The sequence below is a fragment of the Vipera ursinii genome, assembly GCF_947247035.1.
Source record: "Vipera ursinii genome assembly, chromosome: 2".
Taxonomy (NCBI): Eukaryota; Metazoa; Chordata; class Lepidosauria; order Squamata; family Viperidae; genus Vipera; species Vipera ursinii.
Window position 1 is genome coordinate 286,677,083 of NC_139513.1, and position 24,836 is coordinate 286,701,918.

Below are 24,836 nucleotides of genomic sequence, written 5' to 3' on the forward strand. Positions count from 1 at the left end.
AAGTGGTTTCATCCGGCCCGCGAAGCCATCCTGGAAACAGTGAGGAAACGGCCCCCACTGCCTTGGCCCTGGCCCAGAGACCCTCCTTTTGCCAGAGACCCCCCAGATCTGTCCCACTCCTGCCCAGGCCCCCATAGGCACCCTTGATGCGAACGATGTAGAGCTGGCCACGCCCACCCAGTAGGCCATATGCACTCTAGCCACGCCCACCCAGTAGGCCACGCCCACCCTGGTCATACCCGCCCGGCCCCTTGAGGGCAACTGCAATGCTGATGCGGCCCTCAATGAAATTGAGTTTGACACCCCTGGTATAGGGTTTCCTGCCATAGCAGGGGGTTGGACTAGATGACCTCCAAGGTCCCTTCCAGTTGTTGGTAAGCAGGTAATTGGCCTGTAGTTGCCCCCTTTGCTGGATTTTTCATTATTAGGTAGGTTTTCCCTGTTGTTAGCCACTTTTCAATTTCTCCTCCTTGTAGTATATTATTATTATTATTATTATTATTATTATTATTATTATTATTATTATTATTATTATTATTAATTTTACATATTCGATATTACATATTATGTTATATTATTATATCTACTGTAAGTTCTCTGCCAAAGAAATTACCAGTAATTCTATTATTGCCATTCACGTTCAAGCAATTGCGGGTTTTAAAACCACAGAGGTCTTGTCAAAGATTGAGCCAAAGACTGGATCTTTAATAAGTGTGTGTGACTCTAGATTCTGGAGACAGACTTTGACTTATGGAGTTGATTCTCCGATTGAAGTTTTCATATGGAGATTCTTGCCTCGCTGGTCTGTGAAGGAAAGCATCCATGTTAGCAGCATATGTGTAAGATAAGCTTAATATATTTCCAGGGTAATAGAATATCTAGCTCAAGATTGGATTGTGGGGTCCTGGGTGCTCTCTGAGCTGGGTTGTTTTCTTGCAGACATTTCATGACCCAAGTAGGTGACATCATCAGTGCTGGAAGAGAGTGGGGGTTATGTGGAGGAGGAGGAGGAGGAGGAGGAGGAGGAGGAGGAGGAGGAGGAGGAGGAGGAGGAGGAGGAGGAGGAGGAGGAGGAGGAGGAGGATTGTGGGGTCCTTGGTGCTCTCTTGAGCTTGGTAGTTTTCTTGCAGACATTTCATGACCCAACTAGGGAACATCATCACTGCTAGAAGGAAGTGGGGGTTATGTGGAGGAGGAGGAGGAGGAGGAGTGTATGAAATATTCTTTGGGTCCTTGGTGCTCTCTGAGCTTGGTTGTTTTCTTGCAGACATTTCATGACCCAAGTAGGTGACATCATCAGTGCTAGAAGAGAGTGGGATTTGTGGAGAGGAGGAGGAGGAGGAGGAGGAGGAGGAGGAGGAGGTGGTGGAGGACCACCGTGGGGTCCTTGGTGCTCTCTGAATTTGGTTGTCTTCTTGCAGACGTTTCATGACCTAACTTGGTAGCATCATCAGTGGTAGAAGGGAGTGGGGATTGTGTGGAGGAGGAGGAGGAAGGAGGAAGAAGGGGAAAGAGGAGCGGGAGGAGAGGAGGAAGAGGAGGACGACCACCGTGGGGTCCTTGGTGCTCTCTGAATTTGGTTGTCTTCTTGCAGACGTTTCATGACCCAACTAGATAACATCAGCTGGGCTGGTAGGGAATGGAGTTAGCTCTTGATTTATATTTTGGTGACTTGCCCTGTCAGTGGAAGATGGTGGAAGATGGTCTTGGTGGTTCCTGGCTCTGACAGGGAAAGTCATTTGTATGTAAAGAGAGAGCAGGCACCAGTCCCTCCTAGCACTGATGATGTTACTCAGTTGGGTTCAGAAACAGCCAAGCCAAGCTCGTAGGGCGCCAGGGACCTTTCATTTCAACCCTGAGCTACAAATATTCTCTTTCACAACGGAAGGCATTATTCTCACGCTAGCCTAAATATTCTGTTCTCTCATCCTTTCAGATCCCTTGATCTGATTTGTTCCCAGACATGGTGCATCGCTTGTGTGTAACAGCAGCTGCTGCTCACCCTCTGGGATGCTCGCTAGATACAGCAAACACCTTTAGGCAGAGTTTATAAATACCTCCGGCACGAAGCTCTCTAAATTGTGAATCCCTCACAACATGTCCGTGGATCATAGCAACCGTCGTTAGCCAACATCTAGAGCAGGGATGGGGAACCGTGGCCCCTTTATGACTTGTGGACTTCAACTCCCAGAATTCCTGAGCCAACGATGCTGGGAATTCTGGGAGTTGAAGTCCAGCAGTCGTAAAAGGTCCATGGTTCCTCAGCCCTGATCTAGAGAGATTATAAATCAGGAGTCTTCAAACTTGGCCCTTTTATGACTGGTGGACTTCAACGCCCAGAATTCCTCAGCCAGGCCCGCCGGCTGAGGAATGCTGGGAGTTGAAGTCCACCAGTCATAAAAGGGCCAAGTTTGAGGACCCCTACATTATTTGATGCCACAAGGTAGAAGAGCAGGTTGGGGACAAAGCATAGCTGGCTGGGGAATTCTGGGAGTTGAAGTCCACACCTCTTAAAATGGCCGAGGTTGAGAAACATCGGTTTAGCTCTTTCTGAGTTAGCATTGTTTCCCCCTCACATTATGTCAGGGGTCTTCAAACGTGGCCCTTTTCTGACTTGCTGACTTCAAGTCCCAGAATTCCTCAGCCAGGCATACTGGCTGAGGAATTCTGGGAGTTGAAGTCCGCAAGTCAGAAAAGGGCCAAGTTTGAAGACCCCTGCTATAAACCCTTCACCCATTATCTAGTGCGGGTAAAATTCCTCCTCTGGTACGTAAGCTTCCAGCTCCTCGCTAGGGGAGACCACGTGATACTATTAAATTGTAAAATTAACACAGACAATTATGAACACAAAATCACAGCTGCCGCTCTCTCTGGAGGGCTGGGACCAAGCCGAAGATGAATATCTGAGACGCCTCAAAATTTCTGCTCTCCGTTCTTGTGCTCTTCTAAGAAGGAACCGTGATTCACTGTTTCCCAAGTGAGCTGCCTCAGTTACGCTGACCTTTCTACTTCCTGAAGGAATGGATTTCATTAGTAACCCTGCAGAAAGCCACGAGTTGCTTTTTTTTTTGGAGAAGAAAATAGAAATTAGTCTCCTCTTTGGGATATTTTGCTCCTGTCTCCTCGGACAACTCCAGAACTGATTTTCCATTGTTGGGGTTTTTTTTGGGTCTGTCGAGATCCATCAAGGACACGTCAACCCTAAGCCATAAATAATACAACTCACAATGGTAGGACGGTGCTAACAGGATACTACATGGATGCTCACAGGCAGTAGTAGATTTGCAGTGAAGAATGTCTTTCAAGAACAGCCATGATCTGTTCTTCTGGAACAGGGATGTTCGACCCTGGTGCCGAACTTTGGCCTGTGAACTTCACCTCCCCGGAATTCATACTGGATGGGGAATTCTGGGAGTTGAGGTCCACAGCTTTTAAAGTTGTCAAGCTTGGACACCCCTCTTCTAGAAGAGAATCCCTTCTTTTTCCTGAACGGGTGGAGATGTTCTGCTGGAGCCTAATTTTGAATTGGCTGTTCTACCAGCTTCTGATAAATCGTTTTACTTTATTAAACCTACATAGTTCATTGGTTAGTTTTGAGCTAAGCATGAATTAGGAGGTTCGGTTTGCACTTTTTAAATACTGTAGACTTTGGCCTCATTTGACTATCTGGACCCGTACCAATCGGGTTTCAGGCCCGGACACAGCACAGAGACGGCATTGGTCGCACTAATAAATGATCTCTGGAGAGCTCGGGACAGAGGCTGTTCCTCTGTCCTAGTTCTAGACCTCTCAGCGGCTTTTGATACCATCGACCATGGTATCTTGCTGCAGCGTCTCAGGGGATTGGGAGTGGGAGGCACGGTTCTTCAGTGGTTCTCCTCCTATCTCATGGGACGTTCGCAGTCGGTATTAACAGGAGGGCAGAGATCGAGCTCGAGGCCTCTCACTTGTGGAGTCCCTCAAGGATCGGTCCTCTTGCCTCTCCTATTCAACATCTACATGAAACCGCTAGGTGAGATCATTCGTGGTTTTGGAGTCGGGTATCACCAGTACGCTGATGATACCCAGATTTTTATTTCGACCCCAAACCACCTCAGTGATGCCCTTGATGTGATGTCCCGTTGCCTAGAAGCAGTTCGGGTCTGGATGGGGAAGAACAGGCTTCAACTCAACCCTGACAAGACTGAGTGGCTGTACGTACCGGCATCTCGGGATATTCAGAACATTCCATCTCTTTCTATAGGGGGTAAGTTATTACCCCCCACAGATAGGGCTCGCAACTTGGGAGTCCTCTTAGATTCACAGCTTTCCTTGGAAGACCACATAACAGCTGTGACTAGGGGAGCCTTTGCCCAGGTCCGCCTGGTTCGCCAATTACGGCCCTATCTAGACCGAGATGCCCTACGTACGGTCACTCATGCACTCGTGACCTCTCGTTTAGACTACTGCAATACTCTTTACATGGGGCTGCCCTTGAGGACCACTCGGAGGCTCCAACTGGTACAGAATGCAGCCGCGAGAGTCGTGTTGGGAGTCTCCCGATACTCCCATGTTACACCTCTACTCCGTGAGCTGCATTGGCTCCCAGTTGTCCTCCGGGTGAGATTCAAGGTGCTGGTAATGGTTTTCAAAACCCTACATGGCATGGGTCCGGAGTACCTTAGGAATCACCTGCTGCCAGCGTCAACGTCCCTCTGTCCAGTACGCTCCCACAGAGAGGGCCTCCTAAGGGTGCCGCCGTTCGGAGAATGCCTTCTGGTGGCTCCCAGAGGGAGGGTGTTCTGTGTGGGCGCGCCTGACCTATGGAACCGTTTACCGGTTGAGCTCCGGATGGCTCCCGACCTTCGCTCCTTCCGACGCGACCTAAAAACATATCTGTTTGAGCAATCCGGTCTGGTCTGACGGGTTCTGTTTTAATTATTGTTTTAAGATAACTATCTTCTGCATTTGGGCAAAATTAGGGTTTAATTTGTTTTCAATATCTGTATTTGTGCATTCTGTTATTTATGTCACTGTTCACCGCCCTGAGTCCTTAGGGAGAAGGGCGGTATACAAATCAAATAAATAAATAAATAAATAAATTTGAAGAATCAGATGGACCAATTTCATATGATCATACGATAGGAGACCAAAGCAGCTGACTAACCATTTTTCAAGGTCTAGCTGTGGGCTGTAGTTGAAATATCAGCTCTCTCCAATTGGAAACTCTACAAAGCAAACCCTAACCCTTTTTCCTTCTAGTTTTGGGAATCTTACCACGAGATACATAATTTCTAGAAATCTACTTATATCCAACGAGACTCAAGAGACTCTTACCATGAAAAGCTGGTTGGAACCATAAAGTTATCTGTAATGCAAAAGGTAAGAAAACTAATGGAAAATATTCATGTATTTCTTGCTAGATTATCCCTTAGGTGCTCAAGAGCAAAAGGTTGAAATGGTCCAGGATCTTGATAAATGAGATCAGGAGTGTAACCTTGGCAACTTTAAGACATGTGGACTTCAACTCCCAGAATTCCTCAGCCATTATGGTCGGCTGGAGAATTCTGGGAGTTGAAGTTCAGCAGACTTAAAAGTTGCCAACGTTGGACGCTCTTGAGTTAGATAGAAAACCTTTGACTTATTGCATCTACGTCAAGTTGCCAACGGAAGTTCATAGGCTTCAGGACAACATCATTTAAAAGTTCTTCTCACTTAAAAAAAATTAGGAATTTGCACAAGGGCTCTAGTTGGGCCTCTTCTCCGATAGGCTGGTTCTCTTCCTTGAAAGATCTTGATGATTTAAGTTCTGAAGTAAGGTTGAAACATCTGGGCTTGGCTGAGACCTTTTGAAGCTCAAAACGGGACGCCTCTACTTGAGCATAGAAGACAATCCTCCTTCAATCCAGGTGGGAGGACATTATTGGTTAGATCAGAGGTCTTCCAACTTGGCCCTTTTATGACTTGTGGACTTCAAGTCCCAGAATTCCTCAGCCAGGCACACGTGACATATGACATAGATAGATAATAAATAGATGATGGATGGGTGGGTGGAAGGATGGATAGGGATGATAGAGAGATGATAGATAGATTTTATTTATTTTATTTATTTTAATTCCATTTGTATCCCGCCCTTCTCCGAAGACTCAGGGCGGCTTACAAGCTTAGCAGTAGCCTTCATTCTATGTATATGCCTGCTTAGTAGGGCTTTCACACACACCCCAAGCGGCATTATTACAAAGTCAGCTTAATTGCCCCCAACAATCTGGGTCCGAGATGATAGATGAGAGAGAATAGATAGATAGATGATAGAGATAGATATAGGCGTATAGATAGATAGATAGATAGATAGATAGATAGATAGACCCAGCTGTTTTGAATAACTTTCGTCCGGTCTCCAACCTTCGCTTTCTTGCGAAGGTTGTTGAGAGTGTGGTGGCGCATCAGCTCCCTCTGGTCCTGGATGAAGCGGATTATCTAGACCCGTACCAATCTGGCTTCAGGCCCGGGTACAGCACGGAGACGGCATTGGTCGCGCTGGTGAATGATCTCTGGAGGGCTCGGGACAAGGGATATTCCTCTGTCCTAGTCCTATTAGACCTCTCAGCGGCTTTCGATACCATCGACCATGGTATCCTGCTGCGGCGTCTCAGGGGATTGGGAGTGGGACGCACGGTTCTTCAGTGGTTCTCCTCCTATCTCCTGGGACGCTCGCAGTCGGTGTTGGCAGGGGGGCAGAGGTCGACCGCGAGGCCTCTCGTTTGTGGAGTCCCTCAGGGGTCGGTCCTCTCGCCTCTCCTGTTCAACATCTACATGAAACCGCTGGGTGAGATCATTCGTGGTTTTGGAGTCGGGTATCATCAGTATGCCGATGACACCCAACTTTTCATTTCGACCCCAAACCACCCCAGTGATGCCCTCGAGGTGATGTCCCGGTGCCTGGAGGCGGTCCGGGTCTGGATGGGGAGGAACAGGCTTCGACTCAACCCTGACAAGACTGAGTGGCTGTGCGTACCGGCATCTCGGGATATTCAGGATATCCCACCCCTCACTATGGGGGGTGAGTCATTACCTCCTGTAGATAGGGCTCGCAACTTGGGAGTCCTCCTAGATTCACAACTCTCCTTAGAAGACCATATTGTAGCTGTGACTAGGGGGGCCTTCGCCCAGGTTCGCCTGGTGCGCCAGTTGCGGCCCTATCTAGACCGGGATGCCTTACGTACGGTCACTCATGCGCTCGTGACCTCTCGTCTTGATTACTGCAACGCTCTCTACATGGGGCTACCCTTGAAGACCACTCGGAGGCTCCAACTGGTACAGAATGCAGCCGCGAGAGTTGTACTGGGAGTTTCCCGATACTCCCATGTCACACCTTTGCTCCGCGAGCTGCATTGGTTGCCAGTTGTCTTCCGGGTGAGGTTCAAGGTGTTGGTAATGACCTACAAAGCCCTTCATGGCATGGGTCCGGAATACCTTGGGGAGCACCTGCAGCCAGCATCAACTTCCCTCCGCCCAGTACGCTCCCACAGAGAGGGCCTCCTCAGGGTGCCACCGGTCAAAGAATGCCGACTGGTGGCCCCCAGGGGGAGGGCGTTCTCTGTGGGTGCACCGGATTTATGGAACCATCTTCCGGTTGAGCTCCGGATGGCACCCGATCTCCGCTCCTTCCGGCGCGATCTTAAAACCCATCTCTTTAAACATGCTGGCCTGGCCTGATGGGACGGGGTGGGATTTTTAATTAATGAATTTTAATCTTAAATTTGTATTAATTTTATGGGCATTGTTTAATTATGTTTTAATAATCTTAATTTTTGTATCTAGTTTTTTATGTATTGCCCTGTTCACCGCCCTGAGTCCCTAGGGAGAAGGGCGGTATATAAATTAAATTAATAAATAAATAAAAATAAATAGATAGATAGATAGATAGATAGATAGATAGATAGATAGATAGATAGATAGAGATAGATATATAGATAAGAGAGGAGAGGAGAGAGGAGAGATAGGATAGATAGATAGATAGATAGATAGATAGATAGATAGATAGATAGATAGATAGATAGATAGATGGATGGATGGATGGATGGATGGATGGATGGATAATGCAGAGAGAGAGACTAATAGATAAACATGACATAGATAATAAATAGATAAATGGATGGGTGGGTGGAAGGACGGATAGGGATGATAGAGAGATGAGAGATGAGAGAGAATAGATAGAGAGAGGTGATAGAGAGATACAGGCGTATAGATAGATAGATATGATAGATATGTATAGATAGATGTATAGATAGATGAGAGAGGAGAGGGAGAGGGAGAGAGAGAGAGATGCTGCAAAGATCACTGTTGCCTTTGGATTCGGATAAAATTCTCCCTTACAGCATCCCGTGCCTGACCTGTTTTTTTTCTCCCTCTTCCCCCCTCGCAAGCTGGAGAGGTTGCTTAAACTAGCAATCTCTTCCTGATCTATTCTTCACAGCACAGGGCTTCTCATAGCAAATTAACAAGCTCAGCTCCAACCTGGCTGCTGCCTAAAGCTAACAAGACTTTAATCCTTTCGCTCTGGTGGCGTTAGTTACCAGCCACGTGGAATTTGGTCAGTGGTGGGATTCAAATAGGTGAACCACCGGTTCTCTGTGTTTGATGCCGCTTCCAGAAATCCATTCTGGGCCTGACCAACAAAAAATTAGCTACCGGTTCTGCCGAAGTGGTGTGAACCGGCTGAATCCCACCACTGAATTCGGTGCATTGGTTGGAAAATATTTTTTTTAAAAAAATTGCCATTGTCTTTGTGAATGTTTGCAAAATGATGTGTTTGCTAAACAAGGAGCCACTGTGCCACAGTTTATTGCATTAATCCCAACTAAGTCAGGAACTGGTGGCTTGAACTTCAAGCCAAGCCTGTCCTCCCTTGACCCACACGAATGTCACTGGAATTTAAAAGAGGGGTACCTACCTCCCTTGCAAAAGGCCCCGATCCCTAAGATCACCAGCAGGGCCACCAGCTTGATCCCCAAAGCTGTGAACAAGAGAATCATGATCCAGGAAGCATTTCCGGGTTTGAACCTGTAGAAGTAGACGCTTGCTTCTGCTCGGCCGTGGCTGTTGGTGGCCACGCAGGTGTACTTCCCGTCGTTAGAGAGGTGCTGAAGCTCCTTGGTGATCTGGTGACCTGTGTGGGACACGGAGGTGGCATTTCCAGACAAAGGACCAGCCCACATTAGGGTGGGCACTGGTTCACCTTCAGCCGTGCACAGGGCATGGAAGTCACGATCCTGCCCAGCCTGGACAGAGATATTTGTAATCCTGGGGGCAGCTGCAGAACATACAAAAAAAAAATAGGAACCATAACTTATTACTCAGGATGTTATCATTTGTAACATAGTCCTTCCCTTGGCAACTTTAAGATGATAATAATAATAATAATAATAATAATAATAATAATAATAATAATAATAATAATAATAATAATAATAATAATAATAAATAATAATAATAATAATAATAATAATAATAATTTTAATAGTAGTAGTAGTAGTAGTAGTAGTAATGTTGGAAGGGAGCTTGGAGGTCATCTAGTCCAACCCCCTGCTCAGGCAGGAAACCCTATACCATTTCAGACAAATGGCTGTCCAGTCTCTTCTTAAAAACTTCCAGTCTTGGAGCATTCACAACTTCTGGAGGCAGGTTGTTCCACTGGTTAATTAGAATAGAATAGAATAGAATAGAATAGAATAGAATAGAATAGAATAGAATAGAATAGAATAGAATAGAATAGAATAGAATAGAATAGAACAGGGATAAAATAGAATAGGATAGAAAATATGGAATGGAATGGAATAGAATAGAATAGAAAAGAATAGAAAATATGGAGTGGAGTAGAATAGAATAGAATAGAATAGAATAGAATAGAATAGAATAGAATAGAATAGAATAGAATAGAATAGAATAGAATAGAATAGAATAGAATAGAACAGGGATAAAATAGAATAGAATAGAAAATATGTAATAATAGAATAGAATAGAATAGAATAGAATAGAATAGAATAGAATAGAATAGAATAGAATAGAATAGAATAGAATAGAAAATATGGAGTGGAGTAGAATAGAATAGAATAGAATAGAATAGAATAGAATAGAATAGAATAGAATAGAATAGAATAGAATAGAAAATATGGAGTGGAGTAGAATAGAATAGAATAGAATAGAATAGAATAGAATAGAATAGAATAGAATAGAATAGAATAGAATAGAATAGAATAGAATAGAATATATATGATGGAATGGAATGGAATAGAATAGAATAGAAAATATGGAATAGAATAGAATAGAATAGAATAGAATAGAATAGAATAGAATAGAATAGAATAGAATAGAATAGAATAGAATAGATTTTGGAATATGGAATAGAATAAATATTGAAGAATAGAATAGAATAGAATAGAATAGAACTTTAAATCATTTGCACCTTGCCAAAAGAAAGGAAATAGAATAGAGAAATAGAATTTAGAGAATTCTATAGAGAAGTTAGGAGTGTGGGTGTTGTGTTTTGTGCCTCTCAAAAAAGAAAACCAGCAATTTCCATTCACGCTTGTGAGATCTGTACAAAGATCCTTTGAAAATGTTAAGGTCATGTAGTCCAACCCCCTGCTGAGGCAGGAAACCCTAGACCATTTCAGACCAATGGCTGTCCAGGCTCTTCTTAAAAACTTCCAGCATTGGAGCATTCACCGCTTCTGGAGGCAGGTAGTTCCACTGGTTAATGTGGACTTCAACTCCCAGAATTCCCCAGCCAGCCTGGGGGAACCTACTACAAACTACTTTATACAGTGGTGGGATTCCAATAGGTGAACAACCGGTTCTCTGTGTGGATGCCGCTTCCGGAAGTCTATTCTGGGCCTGGGCAACAAAAAAATTAGCTACTGGTTCTGCCGAAGTGGGGCGAACTTGGCTGAATCCCACCACTGACTTTATAGCTTTTAAAATTAGTTTGAATATAGGCTAAATTTGTGGCTTCTGGACATTCTTGGTCCTATTTTTGAAGTTCAGGCGTTGTACCAAGCTGCAGCTTGTTTTAAATGATTGATTGATTGATTGATTAAAGCAAAATGGAATGCTGTAAATCATGGCTTGCTTTGCTTTACTTTGTTGGATATGTTATAAAGAGCTGGATTCATACAATACACCATGCTACATTATTATTATTTATCGTCAGGCACCTCCACATCACATTTCAATAAAAAAGACAAGACATAAAAATGCAAAACATGAAATATGGAGTCTAAAATATTATAAGCATATACAGTCGTGGCCGAAATTGTTGGCACCCCAGAAATTTTTCCAGAAAATCAAGTATTTCTCACAGAAAAGTATTGCAGGAACACATGTTTTGCTATACACAGGTTTATTCCCTTTGTGTGTATTGGAACACAACAAAAAAAGGGAGGAAAAAAAGCAAATTGGACATAATGTCAAACAAAACTCCAAAAATGGGCCGGACCAAATTATTGGCACCCTTAACTTAATATTTGGTTGCACACCCTTTGGGAAAAATAACTGAAATCAGTCGCTTCCTATAACCATCAATAAGCTTCTTACACCTCTCACCCAGAATTTTGGACCACTCTTCCTTTGCAAACTGCTCCAGGTCTCTCTTATTGGAAGGGCACCTTTTCCCAACAGCAATTTTAAGATCTCTCCACAGGTGTTCAATGGGATTCAGATCTGGACTCATTGCTGGCCACTTCAGAACTCTCCAGCGCTTTCTTGCCATTCATTTCTGGGTGCTTTTTGACGTATGTTTGGGGTCATTGTCCTGCTGGAAGACCCAAGATCTCGGACGCAAACCCAGCTTTCTGACACTGGGCTCTACAGTGCGACCCAAAATCCTTTGGTAATCCTCAGATTTCATGAAGCCTTGCACACATTCAAGGCACCCAGTGCCAGAGGCAGCAAAACAACCCCAAAACATCATTGAACCTCCACCACATTTCACTGTAGGTACCGTGTTCTTTTCTTTGTAGGCCTCATTTCGTTTTCAGTAAACAGTAGAAAGATGTGCTTTACCAAAAAGCTCTATCTTGGTCTCATCTGTCCGCAAGACGTTTTCCCAGAAGGATTTTGGCTTACTCAAGTACATTTTGGCAAACTGTGATCTTGCTTTTTTATGTCTCTGTGTCAGCAGTGGGGTCCTCCTGGGTCTCCTGCCATAGCGTTTCATTTCATTTAAATGTCGACGGATAATTCGCACTGACACTGATGCTCCCTGAGCCTGCAGGACAGCTTGCATTCCTTTGGAACTTGTTTAGGGCCGCTTATCCACCATCCGGACTATCCTGCGTTGCAACCTTTCATCAATTTTTCTCTTCTGTCCACGACCAGGGAGATTCGCTACAGTGCCATGGGTTGCAAACTTCTTGATAATGTTGCACACTGTGGACAAAGGCAAATCTAGATCTCTGGAGATGGACTTGTAACCTTGAGATTGTTGATATTTGTCCACAATTTTGGTTCTCAAGTCCTCAGACAGTTCTCTTCTCCTCTTTCTGTTGTCCATGCTTAGCGTGGCACACACAGACACACAATGCAAAGACTAAGTGAACTTCTCTCCTTTTTATCTGCTTTCAGGTGTGATTTTTATATTGCCCACACCTGTTACTTGCCCCAGGTGAGTTTCAAGGAGCATTACATGCTTGAAACAATCTTGTTTACTCACAATTTTGAAAGGGTGCCAATAATTTTGTCCGGCCCATTTTTGGAGTTTTGTTTGACATTATGTCCAATTTGCTTTTTTTCCTCCCTTTTTTGTTGTGTTCCAATACACACAAAGGGAATAAACCTGTGTATAGCAAAACATGTGTTCCTGCAATACTTTTCCGTGAGAAATACTTGATTTTCTGGAAAAATTTCTGGGGTGCCAACAATTTCGGCCATGACTGTATGTCCAGCTATGCCACAAGTAGAGCAGCCACTTTAGCACTAGATGTGAACTTGGTCAAAATGCCTTCAAGAGCTTATATGCAAACTGGGCTCTGGCCCCATTGCTCGGGGGCGGGGGGCGGTGTGTGGTGGAAATTCACCCCATTAAAGAGAATATTTGTAGCTCAGGGTTGACGTGAGGGGTGCTTGGTGGTCTCTGAGCTTGGTGGTCTTCTTGCAGACGTTTCATGACCCAAACTAGGTATCATCAGTGCTAGAAGGGAGTAGGGTTTGTGGAATGATGGAGGAGGAGGAGGAGGAGGAGGAGGAGGAGGAGGAGAAACTTCCTGACAGTGAGAACAATTAACCAGTGGAACCACCTGCCTCCAGAAGCGGTGAATGCTCCAACACTGGAGGTTTTTAAGAAGAGACTGGACAGCCATTTGCCTGAAATGGTATAGGGTTTCCTGCCTGAGCAGGGGGTTGGAGTAGATGACCTCCAAGGTCCCTTCCAACATTATTATTATTATTATTATTATTATTATTATTATTATTATTATTATTATTATTATTATTATTATTATTATTATTATTATTATTATTATGACTGTGGGGTCCTTGGTGCTCTTTGAGCTTGCTGGCTTTATTGCAGATGTTTCATTGCCCAAGCAGGTAACATCATCAGGGTTGACCAGTGCTGAAAAGTCTGCAAGAAAACAGTACCAAGGACCCCACAGTTGCCATTCATTCTCCTCCTCCTCCTCCTCCTCCTCCTCCTCTTCTCCATAAACACCACTCTCTTCCAGCACTGAAGATGTTTCCTAGTTGGGTAATGAAACGTCTGCAAGAAAACTACCAAGCTCAGAGAGCACCAAGGACCCCACAGTCCTCCTCCTCCTCCTCCTCCTCCTCCTCCTCCTCCTCCTCCTCCTCCTCCTCCTTCTCCTCCTCCTCCTCCTCCTCCTCCTCCTCCTCCTCCTCCTCCTCCTCCTCCTCCTCCTCCTCTCCATAAACACCTCTCTCTTCCAGCACTGAGGATGTTTCCTAGTTGGGTAATGAAACGTCTGCACGAAAACAACCCAGCTCTGAGGGCACCAAGGACTCCACCATGACTATCCAGCCTCGTTCAAGGCAACACGTCAACCCCGAGGCCTTAGGGCAGCAACGTCCATCTTCCCAGGGCTGCACAACCCGCAAACAGGAATACGCAGCAATTGCACGAAGGATCAGTGGGGTCTTGGGGATCCTCGCTGAGGGCTGGGCTTCCCTGTCGCCTCTCCCGAGCTCCCCTGGCAAAGACCCTCCTCAATGCATTCCCCATCTTTTCACCTATGAGACGGAGATGGATCCCCGTCCGGCTTTCGTACTTGTCATGGAGATCCCCCGAGAATTCAACCCGGCAGAAGTATCGGTTGGTGTCGGTCCAGTTGAGATTCTCAATTTGGAGCGAGAGATTGTTCTGTCTGGGGTTGCCCAGCAGTTTGTACCGGCTCTTCAAGCCCACGGTGACCCTGCAGAGGTCGCTGGAACTTTGGGTGACACACTTGAAGACCACCGAGCCGTCGAAAGGCTCCCTCACGCGCCAAATGGCGGTCAGGGCCTTGTCGTACATCTTGTGGGGGTGCGTGAACGTGCAGGGCAGGGCCACAGATTTGCCGACCTCGCCCACCACCTCCGAGGGGACGTGCATGGACCATCCTTTGGAAGAGAGACCTGCCCGGGAAAAGGAGAGGTGGTGAGGGGGCTTCCTTCACCAAAAAGAACATTGTGCATTGGGTACATCATGCATGCGTGGCTCTGCTTAAACGACCAGGGCAGGAGTCTTCAAACTGGGCCCTTTTATGACTGGTGGACTTCAACTCCCAGAATCCCTCAGCCAGGCCCGCGGTTTCATCAAAATGGCCGACTGAGGAATTCTGGGAGTTCAGGTCCACCATTCATAAAAGGGCCAAGTTTGAAGACCCCTGGCCTGGATCATGGTTTCATTAAAATGGCCGACTGAGGAATTCTGGGAGTTGAGGTGCACCGTTCATAAAAGGGCCAAGTTTGAAGACCCCTGGCCTGGATCATGGTTTCATTAAAATGGCCGACTGAAGAATTCTGGGAGTGGAAGTCCACCAGACATGAAAGGGCCAGGTTGGAAGACCCCTGGTCTGGATCCAAGCCTGCGGTTTCATCAAAATGGCCGACTGAGGAATTCTGGGTGTTGAAATCCACCAGTCATGAAAGTGCCAGGTTTGAAGACCCCTGGTCTGGATCCAAGCTGCAGTTTCATCAAAATGGCCAACTGAGGAATTCTGGGAGTTGAAGTCCACCAGTCATAAAAGGGCCAAGTTTGAAGACCCCTGGTCTAGGAGGTCAGTGGAATTTCTAGTCATTTGCTTTTTTTTTTTTAAGAAGAAGTTCAGAAGACAATGCTGAGAGAAACATCAGATCTACTGTGACATTGTGATAAATGGACGAAAGCAAGGGTGGACAAGCTTGGCAACCTTTGGTCTTGTGGACTTCAACTCTCAGAATTCCTCTGTCTGCCTGTCTATTAGTGTCTCTCTCTCTCTCTCTCTCTCTCTCTCTCTCTCTCTCTCTCTCTCTCTCTCTCTCTCTCTCTCTCTCTCTCTCTCTCTCTCTCTCTCTGTGTGTGTGTGTGTGTGTGTGTGTGTGTGCCTGCCCTGAATTAAATGACAGCCTCCTCGGTTAAAGTTTGTCTTGAATTAATTGGCATCAAACTCAGAGTCCCCATCTTGCCTCCTGAAGCTGTGAATGCTCCAACACTGGAAATTTGTGAAGAAGACATTGTACAAGCATTTATCTGAAATGGTACAGGATTTCCTGCCTGAGCAGGGGGTTGGACTAGATGACCTCCAAGGTCCCTTCCAACTTTGATTCTATTCTATTCTATTCTATTCTATTCTATTCTATTCTATTCTATTCTATTCTATTCTATTCTATTCTATTCTATTCTATTCTATTCTATTCTATTCTATTCTATATTCCATATTCCATATTCCATATTTTCTATCCTATCCTATCCTATCCTATCCTATCCTATCCTATCCTATCCTATCCTATCCTATCCTATCCTACCCTATCCTATTTTCATCCCGATTTTCCTCCGAAGAACCCGGATAAGGATTTACATCTGTCTGTACCCTCTTAAAATGAAAAGGAAGTTGCTATATTTGATTTTTTAAAAATTTTTTGCCTTCAAAGAAAAATTATATTTGCAGTATACTTTCTGTATTGAAGGTAGAATCAGCAGATCCTAGTGCCGGTAGGATGTGAATGTTATGTATGTGTCAATATCATTTGTTTATTTATTTGTTAAATATATTTGCTGCCTATAATATTCCAGATTTTCCAATTTAGGGAATCCTGCTTCCAATTCAGCATTTGGAGCAATGATCAGTGTAGCACCCTGCAATGGCTGAATTTCCCTGTTCCATTTACAAAGCTTTGGTTACTTTGAGTTCGGAATGAACCCCAATGCTTTCTTGTGCCTTACATGGAGCCGCTTCCCTTTCTGCAAGTAGAATGGGTCACAATCAGTTGCAGGTCTGGATCTTCCAATCCAGAACACGGAAAAGATTTAGGTTAACTGGAGGGGGTGGGGGGGGAAAGGATGAGATGGAAATACTTGGCAGGAAAATGGTTCAAACCTCTCCTTCTTTGGAGTAAAATGTTTGCCGTTGAAAGGGAAATTGTGGAGTCCTTTCAGGTGCTTTGGAGAACAGCTTGACTGCCTCTTCTTTGTGGCAACCCCTGAGATACTGGAAGACTGCTATCATGTCCCCCCTAGTCCTTCTCTTCATTAAACTAGAACAGAACAGAACAGAATAGAACAGAATAGAAAAGAAAAGAAAATATGGAATGGAACGGAACAGAATGGAATAGAATGGAACAGAACAGAACAGAACAGGACAGAATAGAATAGAATAGAATAGAGCTGGAAGGGACCTTAGAGGTCTTCTAGTCCAGCCCCCTGCTCAAGCAGGAGAACCTATACCATCTCATACAAGTGACTGTATAGCCCAGGGGTAGGCAACCTCGTCTCTTTTATGACTCATGGACTTCGATTCCCAGAATTCCTGAGTCAGCATAGCTGGCTCAGGAATTCTGGGAGTTGAAGTCCATGAGTCATAAAAGAGCCGAGGTTGCCTACCCCTGGTATAGCCTCTTCTTAAAAACCTCCAGCAATGGAGCACCCACATTTGTGGAGGCCAGCTGTTCCACTGATTAATTGTCCTCACTGTCAGGAAGTTTCTCCTTAATTCCAGGTTGCTTCTCTCTTTGATCAGTTTCCAACCATTGTTTCTCGTCCTGCCCTCTGGTGCTTTGGAGAATAATTTGACCCCCTTTTCCTTGTGGCTGCCCCTCAGATACTGGGACACTGCTATCGTGTCTCCCCTATTTCTTCTTTTCATTCTCCTAGTTGGATAATGGAACGTCTGCAAGAAAGCCACCAAGCTGGGAGCACCTGGGACCCCACAGTTCAACCCTGAGTTACAAATGCTCTTCTCTATTGGCAAGGTCAAGTGTAAGACACTTTGTTGAATCTCTTGTAAATCTTAACCCAGAGAAACTCAAGAACCAGCAGCCTTGAAGGTCATTTGGTATCTGTCTCAGGCAGATTAGCCAGTTCGGGACATTTCAAGCTAAGACACACAATTCTTTCTCTTTCTCTTTTTTTTTTGCATCTTTGGAAAGTCTCTGCTCAGGAGAACAGATTAACTGAGTCGAAAGGGACCTTGGAGGTCATCTAGTCCAACCCCCTGCTCAGGCAGGAAACTCTATACCAATTCAGACAAATGGCTGTCCAGTTTCTTCTTAAAAACTTCCAGTGATGGAGCATTCACAGCTTCTGCAGGCAGGTTCTTCCACTGGTTAATTGTTCTAACTGTCAGGAAGTTTCTCCTTAGTTCCAGGTTGCTTCGCTCCTTGATGAGTTTCCATCCGTTGCTTCTTGTTCTGCCTCAGGTGCTTTGGAGAATAGCTTGACTCCCTCTTTTTGGGGGCAGCCCCTGAGATATTGGAAGAGTTGCTATCATGCCTGCCACGTCCCACATCAAGACATGTTGCCCATGCAAACTTACCTTTGTCAAAGAGGCAAAGCAAGCACGCGAGAAAAAACGGGTGGCTTTCCATCTTGTGAGCCATTCTGCCTGCAATCTTCTTTCCTAACTGGATCGGTTGGATCCACTCAAGACTCCATCAGCATTTTCTCCCCCCCTCCCCCCACTCTCTGCAGAACAGAGGCAGAGGGACTTTTTCTTCCTCTGGAAAAAGATGAGAGGGGTTGGCTGGTCCAGTGAGTTTAAAGGAAAAAGTCATCATGTGGGGCTGAGCAGAAAAGCCATAGAATGAATCAGCCACCCACTTCTTGTTTTAAAGCTAGGCCGAGACTCAATGAGGGAGGTGACATGGATTCACTGGAGGTTTTTAAGAAGAGGCTTGTCAGAAATGGTATAGGTTCTCCTGCTTGAGTGGGGGGCTCGACTAGAAGACCTCCAAGGCCCCTTCCAGCTCCTATTCTATTCTATTCTATTCTATTCTATTCTATTCTATTCTATTCTATTCTATTCTATTCTATTCTATTCTATTCTATTCTATATTTCATAATTTGTTATTCTGTTCTATTCTATTCGTCTATATTTCATAATTTGTTATTCTATTCTATTCTATTCTATTCTATTCTATTCTATTCTATTCTATTCTATTCTATTCTATTCTATTCTATTCTATTCTATTCTATTCTATTCTATTCTATTCTATTCTATTCTATTCTATTCTGCATTGTTGCCCCATTGTTCTGAATAGAATAGAGCTGGAAGGGACCCTGGAGGTCTTCTAGTCCAGCCCCCTGCTCAAAGCAGGAGAACCTATACCATCTGAGACAAGTGACTGTCTAGCCTCTTGTTAAAATACTCCAGTGATGGAGCGCCCACGATTTCTGGAGGCAACGTCTGTTCCACTGGTTAATTGCCCTCACTGTTAGGAATTTTCTGCTTAATTCCAGGTTGCTTCTCTCCTTGATCAGTTTCCAACCATTGTTTCTCATCCTGCCCTCTGGTGCTTTTGGAGAATAGTTTGACCCCCTCCTCTTCTTTGTGGCAGCCCCTCAGATACTGGAGCACTGCTGTCATGTCTTCCCTATTTCTTCTTTTCTTTAGACTAGCCCAGGGGTAGGCAACCTTGGCCCTTTTATGACTCATGGACTTCAACTCCCAGAATTCCTGAGCCAGCCATGCTGAGGGGAAAGGGAGAGGTTTCCAAGCTGAGCCAGGCTGGCTCAGGAATTCTGGGAGTTGAAGTCCACAGAGTCATAAAAGAGCTGAGGTTGCCTACCCCTGGCCTAGGCCGCTTTATGTCTTGTGGACTTCAACTCCCAGAATTCCTGAGTCAGCCACGCTGAGGTTGCCTACCCACCCCCAAGTCCCGCAGCCATCTTTTGTATGTTGTGTGTGTCCCTGAGAAAAGAATATACAAGAAGTCCTTGAGTTATGGCCGCAACCCAGCCCACCATTTCCAGTGCTAAGCAAGCCAGTTGTGAAGTGAGTTTTGCCCCGTTGTATGACCTTCCTTGCCACAATTGTTAAGTGAAATCCTGCAGCTGTTAAGTTAGTAACAGGGCTGTTAACTGAATCTGGCTTCCTCTATTGACGTTGCTTGTCAAAAGTTTGCAAAAGGGGATCACAAAATCCCCGGGACACTGTGACAGTCATAAATGTGAGTCAGTTGTCAAGTATCTGAATTTTGACTATGTGACCACGGGGGGGGGGGGGGCAGGATATAATAATAATAACAATAATAATAATTGGAAGGGATCTTGGAGGTCTTCTAGTCCAACCCCCTGCTCAGACAGGAAACCCTATACCATTTCAGACAAATGCTGCAATGGTCATAAATGTGAAAACAGCCATCAGTCACTTTGCTCAGTGGTGTTGAAACTTTGAAAGATCACTAAACAAGTGGGTGCAAACTGAGGACTTTGGACACATGATAATAGAATAGAATAGAATAGAATAGAATAGAATAGAATAGAATAGAATAGAATAGAATAGAATAGAATAGAATAGAATAGAATAGAAAATATGGAATAGAATAGAATAGAATAGAATAGAATAGAATAGAATAGAATAGAATAGAATAGAATAGAATAGAATAGAATAGAAAATATGGAATAGAATAGAATGGAATGGAATGGAATGGAATGGAATGGAATAGAATGGAATGGAATGGAATGGAATGGAATAGAATAGAATAATAGAAGAGAAGAGAAGAGAAGAGAAGAGAAGAGAAGAGAAGAGAAGAGAAGAGAAAATATGGAATAGAATAGAATAGAATAGAATAGAATAGAATAGAATAGAATAGAATAGAATAGAATAGAATAGAATAGAAAATATGGAATAGAATAGAATAGAATAGAATAGAATAGAATAGAATAGAATAGAATAGAATAGAATAGAATAGAATAGAATAGAATAGAATAGAATGAAATAGAATAGAATAGAATAGAATAGAAAATATGGAATAGAATAGAATAGAATAGAATAGAATAGAATAGAATAGAATAGAATTGAATAGAATAGAATAGAACAGAATAGAATAGAATAGAAAATATGGAATAGAATAGAATAGAATAGAAAATATGGAATAGAATAGAATAGAATAGAATAGAATAGAATAGAATAGAATAGAATAGAATAGAATAGAATAGAGCTTGAAGGGACCTTGGAGGTCTTCTAGTCCAGCCCCCTGCTCAAGCATGAGAACCTATACCCTCTGAGACAAGGGGTTGCTTCTGATGTAAAGACATTCTCTGGACAAGTCTCTAATGATGGAGAAGGTGGAAGGAAAGAGAAGATGAGGACAGCTACCGTATAACTGCAAAAACAAGACCGCGTCTTATATTAATTTTTGCTCCAAAAAGACGCATTGGGTCTTATTTGCAGGGAAATACATTATTAAATGCACTTGTCTGGCTGATAACATTATTAAATGGCATCCACCTGGCCGACAATCTTAACTGAGGCTTAATTTTTTTTTGGCGGGGGGGGGGCTTATATTACGAGCATCCTGAAAAATCGTGCTTGGCTTTTATTTTCGGGGAAACACGGTAATAGCAAGGTGGATTCAATTATACTGGTCATGGGGGCAACTTTGAAGGACAGGTCATCCTGGAGATAAAATCTATCTATGTTGTTGCTATCCTTGGGCAGCAAAGTTGACCAGCTAAGAAGTACTGGAGTGTATTACAGCAGACATGTCACCGGAAGGCAAAATCATCCAACTGCGTCTCAACTTGTTTTGGCCATGTCGTTCGGTGCAGTTCACTGGAGAAAGCAGTTACGCTCAGGGGAGTTAGCAGGAAAAGGAAGCCAGGCCTTCAAAGGACAGGGTGTCTGGACACCATCCATGCTGACCCCAGCCAGAGCATAGACCAGGGGTCTTCAAACTTGGCTCTTTTATGACTGGTGGACTTCATCTCGCAGAATTCCTCAGTAGGCCATTTTGATGAAACTGCGGGCTTGGATCCAGACTCTCAGGGGTCTTCAAAACTTGGCCCTTTTATGACTGGTGGACTTCGACTCCCAGAATTCCTCAGTCGGCCATTTTGATGAAAGTGTGGGCTTGGATCCAGACCAGGGGTCTTCAGACTTGGCCCTTTTATGACTGGTGGACTTCATCTCCCAGAATTCCTCAGTCGGCCATTTTGATGAAACTACGGGCTTGGATCCAGACTCTCAGGGGTCTTCAAACTTGGCCCTTTTATGACTTGTGGACTTCAACTCCCAGAATTCCTCAGTCGGCCATTTTGATGAAACTACGGGCTTGGATCCAGACTCTCAGGGGTCTTCAAACTTGGCCCTTTTATGACTTGTGGACTTCAACTCCCAGAATTCCTCAGTCGGCCATTTTGACGAAACTGCGGGCTTGGATCCAGACCAGGGGTCTTCTAACTTGGCCCTTTTATGACTGGTGGACTTCATCTCCCAGAATTCCTCAGTCGGCCATTTTGATGAAACTGTGGGCTTGGATCCAGACCAGGGGTCTTCAGACTTGGCCCTTTTATGACTGGTGGACTTCAACTCCCAGAATTCCTCAGTCGGCCATTTTGATGAAACTGCGGGCTTGGATCCAGACCAGGGGTCTTCAGACTTGGCCCTTTTATGACTGGTGGACTTCAACTCCCAGAATTCCTCAGTCAGGCATTTTGATGAAACTGCGGGCTTGGATCCAGACTCTCAGGGATCTTCAAACCTGGCCCTTTTATGACCTGAAGTCCACAAGTCATAAAAGGGCCAAGTTTGAAGACCCCTGCCATAGAACAACTACAAAGAAGTAGCACAAGATCAGAAGATCTGGAGAGACCAAGTCTATAGAATCACCAAGAATCGGACACAACTGAGTGGATAACATGCTCCACCTCCTCCTCCTCCTCCTCCTCCTCCTCATCATCATCATCTTGCTAAGGGTCAACTCTGTCAGGAACTTTGATCAACCAAGGTTCCCACTGTCTCAGCACCTGGCCAATCTTGGGGCTGAGAAGCCCCAGCTGGCCACCAGAGGGCACTGCTGTTTAGAGAAGAAGCTGTTGACTTCTACTTGTTGTGGAACATCTGGAGCTAAAGGGACCCTTGATTCATGCTGGACCAGGCCAAGGGTTCATGTCACCTATGGCCAGCCAGGTGTCTTTGACAAAGACATGTGTGGACAAGCGACATTTTTATTGCCCAGAGCTGGACCTCAAGATGTGCCTTCTGTACAGGTATTCTTGACCGCCTTCCACCCTTTCGTGGTCAGTAAAATGAGGACCTGGATGGTTGGGGACCATATGCTGATTCTGTAAACTGCTGAGAGAGGGCTGTAAAGCACTGCGAAGCGGTATGTAAGTCTGAGTGCTATTGCTATTGCTATTCCTTTCTCCCTCCCTCCCTCCCTCCCTCCCTCCCTCCCTCCCTCCCTGAAGGCACAGTTGTTTGAATGCAGTATTGCAGGCAAACTCTGCCCACTGTCTGGAGTTCAATCCTGACGGGGCTCAAGGTTGACTCAGCCTTCCAGCCTTCCGAGGTCAGTAAAATGAGGACCCAGATTGTTGGGGGCAAGAAGCTGACTCTGTAAACCATTCAGAGTTACAACAGCCCTAAAATATACTTACAACACATTTTTAAAGGTGTCATGGCTGCACCTAGTCCTCTCCTGCCCATGGTTTTGTAGGGGAATTAAATAGGAAAGCTAAAAACTGAAACAACAACAACAACAACAACAACAACAACAACAATAATTTTCAATCTGCAAAACCTCAAAATTACACTCAGGCTGCCCCCCAAATGATTTGACACTGAGGAGCACTATGAACTGATCAACGGTCCCTCTGATTGGCTAATGAGAAAGCACAAACATTGGCACTCCTTGTCTCTTTCCTACCATCCTTGCTATTGTGTAGTGGGTCCGACGCAAGAGAGATGCCAGCCGGTGTGTGAGTTCAGCTCTTTATTGGAATAATAATAATAATAATAATAATAATAATAATAATAATAATAATAATAATAATAATAATAATAATAATAATAATAATCTTTTTTAATAGTAATTGGCCATCAAAACTGCGCGATTATGGATGAAACGTGTAACAGTGATACCCATTGTCATCGGGGCACTGGGAACGATGTCCAAAAACTTTGCAAAACACATCAAGAAACTGCAGCTTCCTGCAAGAACTCCAGCAAAGCTACAAAAAACTGCGCTACTCGGAACATCTTACATTTTAAGGAGATACCTGGCTGATACCTAGGATGCTGGCAGCAGCCCGTGTCAACCATCAGTGCCAGTCAATTTGAGTGTTCAGTTGACTGAGGTTCATGTTTTATGAATAAAAGTTTCATAATAATAATAATAAAGTTGGAAGGGACCTTGGAGGTCATCTAGTCCAACACCCTGCTCAGACAGGAAACCCTATAAATAATAATAACAACAACAACAACAACAACAACAACAACAACAACAATAATAATAATAATAATAATAATAATGATGATGATGATGATGATGATGATGATGATGATGATGAAGATGATGATTATGATGTTGGAAGGGATCTTGGAGGTCATCTAGTCCAACCCCCTGCTCAGGCAGGAGAACCTTATACTATTTCAGACAAATGCTGCAAATGTTCTCACTTTCAAGAAATTTCTCTAGGAATTTCTAGGTTGCTTCTCTCCTTGATTGGTTTCCATCCGTTGCTTCTTGTCCTGCCTTCAGGGGCTTTGGAGAACAGCTTGACTCCCTCTTCTTTGTGGTAGCCCCTGAGATACTGGAACACTGCTATCATGTCCCTCCTCGTCCTTCTCTTCCTTAAACTACACATATCCAATTCCAGCAACCGTTCTTGATATGTTTTAGCCTCCAGTCCCCCAATCATCTCTCTCGCTCTTCTCTGCACTCTTTCCAGAGTCTCAACATCTTTTTTACAACGTGGTGACCAAAACTGGATGCCGTATTCCAAGTGTGGCCTTACTAAGGGATTGTAAAGTGATCTTAACACCTCACGTGATTCGATTCCTCTGTCAAGGCAGACTGAAGCTTCATGCCTTTCCCATTCAACCGCTTTCCTAACCTTTGTGGAAAGTTCCCCCCCCCTTGCATCAATTCCACCCCTCCAACAAAAGAGGCCCATGCATGGAACGGAGTTGAAAACGGGTTGTAGAGTTCACCGGGGCCAGTTTTTACGACTTTTTACTTGACCCTCTCTGACGATCTCCTACAAGGCCTCTGGATCAAGGCAAAGGCCCTTAACCTACAACCTCCCACTTCAACCTCTGATGTTTAAATTTTGGGATTTTCACGACGGCACTCCCCCACCCCACCCAGCTTTTAAAAAACGTGCCACGCTATAAATACTGGCCTCTGGCATGTTTGTCTTCTATAAAAATAATAAGAATAAA

General features: G+C 44.4%; 1 protein-coding gene across 1 annotated transcript; it reads right to left on the reverse strand.

Annotated features, from left to right (window-relative positions):
- Positions 1-704: 704 nt before the first annotated feature.
- On the reverse strand, positions 705-18,048 carry SIGLEC15 (sialic acid binding Ig like lectin 15; the record flags this gene model as incomplete). Its single annotated transcript, XM_083351182.1, has 4 exons — positions 705-804; positions 8,929-9,292; positions 14,224-14,607; positions 17,985-18,048. The coding sequence occupies 4 exons, from the start codon at positions 18,046-18,048 to the stop codon at positions 705-707; spliced, it is 912 nt and encodes a 303-aa protein (XP_083207308.1).
- Positions 18,049-24,836: the final 6,788 nt, after the last annotated feature.